The sequence below is a fragment of the Sinocyclocheilus rhinocerous genome, unplaced genomic scaffold (genome assembly GCF_001515625.1).
Source record: "Sinocyclocheilus rhinocerous isolate Xijiao unplaced genomic scaffold, SAMN03320098_v1.1 scaffold591, whole genome shotgun sequence".
Lineage (NCBI taxonomy): Eukaryota > Metazoa > Chordata > Actinopteri > Cypriniformes > Cyprinidae > Sinocyclocheilus > Sinocyclocheilus rhinocerous.
The window spans coordinates 966,107-977,165 of record NW_015641476.1 but is presented as its reverse complement, the minus strand read 5'-3'; the positions used below and the strand labels follow the sequence as shown (position 1 = coordinate 977,165).

The following is an 11,059-nucleotide window of genomic DNA, read 5'->3' as shown; positions in this document are numbered from 1 at the left end:
ATGTGCTAGTTAGCAAGTTTCGCGGCTAAAGTAAACAGTACTGCTCGTCACCCACAGAAGAGAGGGGCGGTGTGAGCATAGCTCATTAGCATTTAAAGCAACATGGACTAGAACGACGTGCTGAAAACAGAGCTCATTTTGACATGGTAAAAAGGGTGTTTTTTACACTACCATTGAGAAATTTTAACCAAAGTATGTTAAGACCCTAAAGAATCATATAAACTTATACCAAATGGGCATCCGATGACCCCTTTAAGTACTTTGTCAATTTGAAACTGCTTTTGCACTGATGGCCAGATTTGTCATTCATCTGTTTTGAATAATCTTACTTTTAGGGTTGTCTCCAGTTTAAAAAAAAAATAAAAAAATTAAATCAACTAAAGATAAAAGGCCCTTTTTAAATTTGAAGGAGTCAGTAGACTCTCTGAAAATATGTTTTACTTCATGTTTATGTAATATATAAAACATTTTGGGTTTGAATTTGCCGCAAAAATAGCTGTATTGTATATCGTGATATAAGAATTTGTCATACCGCCTACCCGTGCAACAGATCTATGTTGTTTTTTGTCCTTCAGCTTATGGTGATATTCCTTTATTTGAGGACTCATTTCAGTCCCGGAGTGGAAAGCCTTGGCCTGTAATCCATTTCGAAATGCCATTATTGAATGTTTTCATGTTTTCTACCCGAGCATTGAAGCTCTAGGGTGCCAGTCTGCAGTGTTGTGATGTCTGAGGCAGACATGCTCCTTAGAGGCCCTGAATAGCAGAGCTCTTTTTGAGCTCGTCAGACAGCCAAATACACTCAAAGAGGACTAGTATAATCTTTTGGACGAACTGGCATAAATTGCAACCCTCCATCTTCACGTACCTGAGCCTTTATGTTAATTTGGCAGTGATGTACTTCTGAAGCAATTGGCATCTTTTGCAGCCGTGCACGTCTGCAGTCTGCATGTAGGAGGCAAACATTCAGCAACCGACTATAAAAACATGCAAAATTCTCCATTTGTCAGTGGTTTTCTTGGAATATTGTGTAATCCTTGTTTTTCTCCCTCATTTGTGGCCCTTTGATAGACATTGTGACCATTTTTGTGTCTCTCCCACTCCCTCTTTTAGCTCCTCTCTCCATTTCCCCACCGGAAGATGTCTTAATAAAAGAAAAATCAATGCTTTTCCTTCATCACTCCCTACAGCTGCTTACCTAAATCCACACCTCTTTTCTCACTCCTTTTTGATCTCATGATTTTTTTTTCTTTTCCTGGAAGTAGAACGGAGTAGTGACGCACTCGCCCATCAAATGTTCTGTTCTGTGCTGTGCTGTTTTGCATTTTCTTGCATCAGAGGGGGGTAGAAGACTCCTCAGAAGGTGCATTTTCAGTGAGACAGAAAGAAAACAGAGCTAGACTAAAAACATCTAAGCCGTTTCATCATTTTTGTAGTGTCTTGCCTCTGTTGCCTTTCTCATTATAGCGCATAGATGAGATGGTTTAATCTTGTTGTTCTCTTCTTCACCCAGAAAGCCACGACAGTCTCACTCCTGAGCTTGACATTCTGTTACAATTTGTCAGACTGTCTCTGTCTGTGTTCTGATATATGCTATTTGCATAATTTGTGTTGACAGTGTAAAATGATGTGAATATCATGTTGATTTTAATGCACAATTTCATAAATAGCTTGTCATTGAGTCGATCTTTTTTCTTTCATAACAAAATTAGATTTGATAGTGTTTGTTTGTTTTTTTCAAGTAAGTTTTAAATTGAGTTAATTCATAACTGGTTCAAAGATTTATTGGCATCATCACTTAAATAAAATATATGAATTTCAATTAAATAAAAACAAATTAATATTTCAATCAATATTTGATGAGAGCAGCCCCCAAAATAATAATTCAAACATGTTTGTTTTACAAAAGCATTGAATAGACTTTTTTTTTAAACATCAGTATTTTTTTTCCATATCGTAGAATATAATAAGCCTGTTACTTTTCCTTTTTAATTAATTGCATAAATGAACACATTAATAGTAGAGGCCTAATTAAAATGTTTTGGTAACCATATTCAGGTAAATATTGCTATTTTTTTGTGGTTTCATTGCTGTTTATTTAATTTTTATTTATTTATTGATGTGTGCTGTTATGCTGGGTCCACATAAATGAAAATGATCAAATATCATTCTTGTGTTTATTTTACATATATTGCATTTTCAGCCCACCTGTTTGTACTATTGAAATCATGATGTGAAATGATTATGGTAATGCTTATCCACCATTAATATCAAGGGGATGGGGGTGGAGCTACTGGTTGCTGCAATTGTTGCATTTGTCATTGTATTAAGATGTGTTTCTGCATACAGGAACTGAAAAGAGAACTGCAGTGCCATCAGCTGCAGCTGCGGATTACTGACCTTCAGCAACACATCGAGCACATGAGCCACCTCATCAGTGCTCAAGACCAGGAAAACACTCACACGCACAAGTATGAGTCAACACTCGTAGAGCTTTTGCACCAGGTTTCATGATTTTGAGCTTAGTCACTCAGAATCTGTATGTTTGTGGGATACCATGTGCTTTTTTTTTTATATGCTCTGGAACATTCTTTGTATAAAGTTCTCTGTGTTATTCAGATTAATTTGAAATTTGCAATGTAAATGCCTCCATCTGTATCACTTAACTATCCAACACTTGCTCTCCACCTGTCCTGTCAGGTTGGTGAACGCCCTGCTGTCCACCTGCTGCCGACAGAACCTGGCGTTGAAGGCCGCGAGCATTGCCACAGATGATGCTGAATGGGAGGAGCTGGAGCGGCTGGTGCACAGGGAGAGGGGTGTGGTCTGGGCAGACCAGGAGAAAGCAGAGCACAGGGATGATGGTGGCACAGGAAGCACTCATCTACAGCCCATCCTGTCTTTCTCACACCTCGTGTCTTACCAGAGCACGCCATGCAGTGAGTGAAATCTTAATTAAAGATGAAACTTTCAAATGTTGTCTCTTTCTGTAGCAACACATCTCACATTTAAGGTGTCATCTTTCTTGAAAGTGGTGCTACGCTGATGCATAAAGCATCTCACCCAAACCTTATGGAGTTAGCTTGACCCACAATGTCTGACTACTACACTACCATTCATAAGTTGAGTGTCAGAAAGTTTTTTTTTTTTATTCAGCGAGGACACATTAAATTGAAAGTGACAGTAGAGGCATTTATAATGGTACAAAAGATTTCTATAACAGTATTAAATGCTGTTCTTTTGAACTTTCTATTCATCACATAGCCCTGAAAAAATGTATCACCGTTTCCACAAAAATATCAAGCTGCAGAATTATCAACAACATTGATAGTGTGAAATGAGAAATTTCTTGAGCGCCAAATCAACCTAGCAGAATGATTTCTGAAGGGCCATGTGACACTGAAGATTCGAGTAAGAAATAAATTACTATATTTTAAAATATATGAAAATAGAAAATTATACATTTTAATACATTTTATACATTTACATTTTAATGTTTTATTTATTTGCTTATTAATAAATTTTTTTTTTTTTTTTTTTCTTACCGACCCTAAACGTTTGAATGGTAGTGTGTTTGTGTATATGTAAATGATCCATTTTAATAACATTTTATTGATGCAGATAATTATAATGGGCATTATAGCAGATACATGTGGCTACAACCATCAGGCAAATCTATAGATTTTTATTTGTTTTAATTATTGTTTTTTTATTTTATTTTTTCTTCTAGTGCTATATATGTTGATTTATTTCTATATCATTTTTAAATCTGTTATACTTTATCTTGTTTTAAAATGCTATTTATCTCTGCTGTTTTGGGGGTAATGTCCACAGCTGAGGATGTAAGGAAATAATCCAAAAGATAATGTCAGTAAACGTCCTGCTTCTGAGATGAACCATCTCATTTGTGTCATACAGCCTCCTCATAGTGATCTCATTTGATGTCTGCCTCGTGATTTACTGTTCTCCATGTCAGTGTAATGTGATCTGCATTGTGTGAACGTTGACAGATGTACGTGTCTTGATTTAAGACGCGTTAGTTTCTGTGTGATGTATATGCTGGACTGAATAAGGTGGACCAGCACAAATGAATAACAATGCGTTCTCTTCACTCAGGCTCAGAGAAACACACACATCGAACCTCACAGCGTCTCAGACCAACACACTCATCTAAAGGTGAACTCATCTCTGTCTCCCTTTTTTCCCTCCAGTGTCTGCTTCAACATATTCTGCTTAAGTCATCAATCCAGCTGCCTGAATCTGTCACATTTCTCATGTGTGTGTTGCACTGTTGTGAAGGCTCAGATAGACCGTTCAGCTTTTGTAAACTAGCTTTGTTTACAATAGTCCCCTTTCAATACATCAATCATTCATCATTCTCCATGTAAGCATCAAAAGAAAATAGTGCTTTATTAATAGTCAAGTCATATCAGTGCCAAAAACGACATTATTATAACACAATTATATAAATAACTTTATTTTAGCTTAGAAACCGACATAGTTGCTCGACATTCTCCATACTGACTGAATGAAATACAAAAACAAGCTTTTCGCAGGGATGGAGGGAATCGAGGGGTGGGAGAAAGGGGAGAAGGAAGAGAGGAAAGCTTTGGGAAATTGAAGGAGTGGTGAGTTATTGCTCAGTAAATGGAGAGTAATGATATTTGTTGCAGAACAGGTGTTCCTCATTTGATTGAGACACGCTGTGGGAAATACACACATTTCAGGAAAATACAGAGATCTGCAAAGAAGAAAAAGAGGGAAGTGAGGGGGAAACAGACGCATACTGTTAAGAATTATGTTTGGAAAAAATATTGTAAACTTCTGTATCAATAGTACTGGAATATTTTGCATTGTCGAACATAGTATTTATTAGAAACAAATTTCCTAAGTCTATAATTCCTCATTTTTGACAAGGAGATTGGGGTGATTCTGTTGTTTATTTTTTACTTTTTCCCCCCTGTCCAATGATTGTTTAAATTTGAATGATTAATTTCAAACACCATGTGGAATTTGACCAGGTCAGGACAGTATAAAAGTTCATTCTCATTGGAAGGAAATGGAGCTTTTTGAAAACGATGAATAATGATTTGTTTGCGGCCTCAAAAGAAAAACAAAATGTGATGCATATTTCACTCAAAACATGGTGTTCAGGTTTTTATCAGTCTGCTTGGGGGTTTCCAGGCTGCTCTACTGAGCTATTGTGAGGACAAACTAGTCGCTAGCTCTGCAAGGTTTCATTTTAGGCACTAAGAAAATAAATGCAATATTCATAACCCTTAGATTCCTTCCTTTTGTTATAAACGTGAACTATAGCATTTATTCCTTTTAGACAGATTTTAACACAAATTTTCAGTTCATTTCTAGCTGTTTGTGTAGCTGTTCTGTCCTACTTTTGATGAATGCAATGAAACATTTTCAGATGTGCAACCAAAATACATTTGCTACTCCATTTTTAAAGAGATGCTTATTTTCAAGATTCACTGCTTGTATTCTTGCAGCAGGAAATAAGAGCTGTGTTCAGTTCGTTCCTGCTCCGCGTTCCCTGCTTAAAGACAATAGAGTTGGAGCCTTGTCTGCAGGAACTGAAAGAGATACAGAGATTCAAAGCGAGGGTTATGAATGAAGCTCCGCCCCACCCCCACCATCGACGCGCTTCATGACGATACCGTCGCTGCACTCGTGCTCAAGTGCTCGGTGGAGAGAGGGAGCGAGAGCGTGAAAGGGTGGGAAAGAGTGATTGAATAGAGGACAGAAGCAGGAGGGGTCACGTGTCAACACGCACGAGACACGAGAAGTCTGCGGTCGGTTTCTTTCCATTCTCCTTACTTCTCATCGCGCTCACCCCCCTTTTGTTTCATGTTCTGTATGTTTCTGTCTGTGTGCTGCTTATTTTTTAAATCAATCAGTCTTTATATCTCCGTTGTCTGTGTCCTCCTTACCTCACCATCTATGTCTAGCCTCTCAGTAGCGCCGACCCTCCGCCCTTCCGAATTTCATTCATAAAATCATTGCTCGGTGCAGGGAGGGGGAGCTATTACATATAGTATGAAACACTCCTGGATTGGGCGAGGACGATTCTGCAATAAAAAGAGAACGAGAGCCAGGCGACCCTAATCCGCAGTGGCTTCCTCCAGAAATAGCGCCTCATGCATGTTTTAATCCTTTTTTTTTTTTTTTTTTTTTTTGCTTTGTCACCTGATCACCCTGTGCCTCTCAAATTAAGTTATATCGCGAGTGCTTTACAGCTGCCAGCTTCAAGAGGCCGTCGAAGCAAAGCGCATTCGGTCTAACTTTCGTAAGAGGCGTTTTCAGTTCTCTCAAACTTTCTTTTGCTAAAAAAGTGAGTATAGTTAGTCATTAACAGGATGTCAGGTCCTCTCCCATGCAATCCAGATTTCTGAGAATCAGCACTGACTCAGAGAGAAGGAGAGATGGCTGTGTGTCAACAGTTTAACCAGCAGGAGCTCTGAAGCATCGCGATTGGTCAAGAACGCCTAAGATGCAGCCGCAGTGTCTCTCTCTCCCTCGCTTTTCTGCATCGTGTGAGTCAGTGTGCGGCCAGACTGCGACGTGCTCCGGCATACTCCGCCACTCAATATCCAACGTCAGACCCCTCCAACAGCTTCCTGGAGCCTCCCTTGCCGTCCTCACCCACACACACCCACCGGCACACACATACATGTACTGTCTGTCTTGATGGCGCAAAAGAACCTGCTCTTTAACAACATGCTGCTCATGAATACTCACGTGACAAGCGTGGATCAATTATTCACTGTTGTATGAGTAAAGAATGTTTGTGTATTTCCATCAGTAATGTAAACTTGTTGCGTGTGAGTCAGAGGGAAGTGTGTCCAGAAATGTGCCTCACAAATCAGATGACAACAACACTGAGTAATATTATAATATGCCAGTTACTTGCGTTGGTTAGAATTCATTCAAATAGTAATGGCCCCAAAACTTTTGGGCATCAGTCCGGCTGATTTTGTCCCCACCACTTCATGAAATTTGTGACAGGGATATGTTTAATATGAAGGAAAGCGCTGCAATTCTTGGAGTTTTTTTTTTTTTTCCATTAGTGTTTGCGATTATAGTGCTAGAATTTATTCTCATTTAAACTTTAACATTATTTTAGAGTGATGCAGTTGTTATCATTTGTGGAAAGTGACACCATGTGAATTCCTGCAGCCAGTCAGTCCCTCTTCTTGTCTTTCTGTCTGTCTATCCAAATGTCCATCTATCTATCTATCTATCTATCTCTAGCCATCTGTTTATCTGTCTGTCTATGCATCTATCTATCTGTCTGTCTGTCTATCTGTTCTTCAATTAGCTATTAAAGGACTTTTCTACATTCTATAAACATAAAAAACTTAACAAAACTCAAGGACTGACATTGGAAAAACGTCAGAGTGAAGTTATCGTATGTCAAATCGGTCAAGTTCATGTGAGCACTAGAATTAGAATTGTTGGATAAGAATGATTGTTCCTTCAAATCACTGTAACTTTTATGTCTTAAAATAGCAGCTCAATATACTATTTAAAATGTTTTTTAAATGTGGTTTGGACATTTCTGATCCTAATGTTGTTGACAGTTTAGCTTTGACTTGGAAATGATCAACATATCTCAGATTTTTTTTTATCAAAAAAACAGTAAAAGATTCATGAGAAGCCTTTTCCATTTGGTGACGTCTTCCAATGAAGCTGATGAATTTTGTGCTGATTTTCTCTTTCAGGCTGTAGCCCTCAACATCAGGAAGGAAATGCTGAATGTCCTCTTAAGAAACCAATCAGGAGGAAGCTGTCGGTGTCTCCTGCAAACCCAGATGAGGATGGGCCCATTCCTGTGCTGTCCCATTACCCCCCTGCCATTCAAGAAGTCTTAAAACAGGAGGGCATGTTCCCTCTGCAGTACACTCCTGAAGGGCAGCCACACACCTCCAGCAGCTTTGATCCAAACACCACTATCGACATTGGTTACAACGAGGACCCAGCAGGCGGTAATGCCACAGTCATCCTATCACCTGAGCCCCCTGGCCATACAACACTCCGGGCACTACGTGCTAACAACGGAAATGAGCCAGCTAAAAGGTACCACGAGCTCTGAACACAGTATAATTTGCATGGATTAATAATGCTTATGTTCAAGTTGAATTGGGTAGTTCTGTTTTGGCTGGTGTGAATAAGTTTCTTCCCAATTGGTTTCTAGGTTGGAAATCCCATCAATATTAGACCTGCGAAAATCCAAACCGTCCTACATGGCCATGACCTCAGCTGCTCAGGTCAAGCGCAAGTTAAACTGGTGTGTGTTTATTGTGGGACCTGTTTGCTGGGGCTGTTTCAAATCATGCCTCATTGACATTTTGCACTCTTGGTGTTTTCCAAAACCTCACTTTGTGTCTGTTTGAATCAGTTCCAACACTGGGAAAGAAGACAGTTCTCAGGCCACGGCTGCAGCGCCCAAGCGCATAAAGAGAGATCCCTGTGAGGCGTCTAAACCACTGCGAATCCGACGTTTTGGAGGTTAGTAAGCTATTCTCAATGCAGAAAAATTACAGTTACCCTCTATGGGCTTTCCATTTGCATCTTGGAAGTGGAACATAAGCGTCTCTTATTATATTCCATTTATGAAGTCCTCACATAATCCATTATGTTTGGTAAAATACTGTAATAGTGTAATGGGCAGGCCGGCTGACAGCTGTGAAAAAATGTCAGGCGCACAGCCAGAAGCGCACAATCTCCTCCTCCCACTCCCAGTGGCTTATGCACGTTCTTTCTCCTTAGTAATATAATGCCACAAGTTGACTGAATTTACCCCAGCCACTAGAGGCCATGCATTAGAGTGATTTTTGCCATGTTTGTAGGGTCTTGTTAGGCACGACTGGTTTTATTAAATTAAGTGACCACAGCAATATAAGTTTAAAAATAATAATCCTGGCGTTTGATTAAAAATGATCATTTGGCATGGCATTTTTTTGTTGAACTATTCTTCAAAGGTTTGGGTTAGGATTTTTTAAAAAGAAGTCTCTTATGCACACCAAGGCTGCATATACTTAATCAAAAATGCAGTAAAACCAATAATATTCTGAAATAATTACAATTTAAAATTGCCTATTTAGGGCCTGAGCACCGCTGGTGCAAGGACACTCTTGGAATTGCCCAATGTACTTAAAATGTAATTTATTCCTGTGATGGCAAAGCTGAATTTTCAGCAGCCATTATTTTCAGTGTCACATGATCCTTCAAAAATCATTCTAATATGCTGATTGGTGCTCAATAAATATTTCTTACTATCAGTGTTGTGCTGCTTAATATTTTTGTGGAATCAGTGATTTCTTTTTCACGAATTCTTCAAGTAAACTTTTAAGATTTTGTTTCTTATAATCTTTTATTATTTTTTCTCTATTCTCTTCCACCGCATCTAGTATCATCGGAGAACGAGCCAAGCCGTAGAGTAGTACGTAGTGTGTCTGAGGGAAACCTCCATCAGCTTGACCAGCGTAAGCCCAAGTTGAGCTTAATGAGGCCTGCTGCACTCTTTAAAAAAGTCACCAAGAGGATGTGAGAGGATTCCACTTGCTATTAAAGGCGCCATTCTCTCATTCACTGGCCTCGCACACTTCCTTCTCAGTAAAGTTGATGTAAAAAAAGATGTGAAAAGGGAGTATGTTTTTTTTTTTTTATGTTGTTGAGCAGGTATTTGGGCTTAATTATTTCTAGGAAACTGGATTGTTTTTATGTTAAGGTTTTAAAATATGTATGTGTGTAAAAAACTTGTCCAGCCTAATATGAAGCTCACATTTAATGTATTAATTGATGTTCGGGTCTTGTAAAGCAAATGAGCATTATTATTGCCACTTTTTTGGCAATAAGGAGACTTTTTTTCTCCTTTTTCCCCCTTTTTAAATGTTTTAATTTAAAAAAATGCTCCATTTAGAGAGGTCTTGAAAAATTGATTAAAAAGAAAATATCAGTTGAGAAATATCGACCCTGTGTGTTTTATTGAACTGAGATTAAATAATTTTTTTTATTCATTGTTCTTACACACACAAACTCGGACAGTTCACAAATAGTGCGCAATATTTGTAGATTCTCACTAAACTAGTCAATTGTTTGGCCTCCTGATTACAGTACAGCTGCATACAGATAACTGCATTTAAACTTGTTTTGTAATAGTAATGTAGCAAACACCAGAACTGTAACAAACTGTTTTTTAAAGGTACTTTATTTGATATTTCTGGGGCATTTACAACTAGTATTACTGACATTTTGCTTCATTACTTTTTTAATTGCAGCGACACAGCAAAACCTATTAGTTCAGTCTAATTAACCACATTCTCTGCAGATTTTTCATGGATCTTCACCTCGTCTTGTTTCTTGCTGATTTGTAGTCTCTGTAGTGTGTTCAGATCTTATGGGTTCAGCCCAGAGGAAAAAAGGGAGTCTGGAGACTGGTGGTTTGAGCTTCATCTTGGACCGTTTTCTGCATGCCATCTGTCTGAACCAAAAGAAAATTGAGCCTCCCGTCAGGAGTGTGGCCCGTTTAATGTTCAAACTCTTTAACATATCCAACAATACAATGAAGTTCCATAGAAGTGCTTGTAAACTTCATCAGCCAGAAAAGGATTCAGTGCAAATGCTTTGCTTTAGCTTAAGTAAGAGTGATGAAACCACAACTGTTATCTACTAAGCTTTATCTGTCCATAGAAATTGGTATTTTTGAATGGTATTTTTTTGTTTGAAGACAATCAGTTGTGCTGTGAATAGCTGTGCTGGTTATAGCGTCATGCCTAAGGAATTAACAGTAATCAATTCTGTTAATGAGACTATTATTAACAGATAATTATGTAACACGCCTTCAGGCAGATGTACTGGGCTCATGGCATCCAGAGCAGCACATCCATAAAGTTCTGCCTGTTTGGCCTTCCATTAAGCTAGAAAAATAATTATTACTTCAATGTGATCAAATGTGTCATTATTGTTTAGTTTTTTTTTAACTAAATTGGATATTATTAAAATGTGACTTAATGATTGCTTTGAAAACTGCGCTGTACAGTACAGG

At 38.4% G+C, this 11,059-nt stretch overlaps 1 protein-coding gene across 1 annotated transcript in view; it reads left to right on the top strand.

Moving 5' to 3' along the window:
* The window catches only part of kif18a (kinesin family member 18A), a 35,610-nt gene extending 25,770 nt beyond the window's left edge, over positions 1 to 9,840 (top strand). The window contains exons 12-18 of the mRNA XM_016571675.1: positions 2,350 to 2,471; positions 2,701 to 2,939; positions 4,117 to 4,176; positions 7,734 to 8,088; positions 8,207 to 8,299; positions 8,411 to 8,520; positions 9,423 to 9,840. Of these exons, the coding sequence (XP_016427161.1) occupies positions 2,350 to 2,471; positions 2,701 to 2,939; positions 4,117 to 4,176; positions 7,734 to 8,088; positions 8,207 to 8,299; positions 8,411 to 8,520; positions 9,423 to 9,562 (1,119 nt within the window). The 3' untranslated portion in view covers positions 9,563 to 9,840. The remainder of the gene's footprint in view (positions 1 to 2,349; positions 2,472 to 2,700; positions 2,940 to 4,116; positions 4,177 to 7,733; positions 8,089 to 8,206; positions 8,300 to 8,410; positions 8,521 to 9,422) is intronic.
* Positions 9,841 to 11,059: the final 1,219 nt, after the last annotated feature.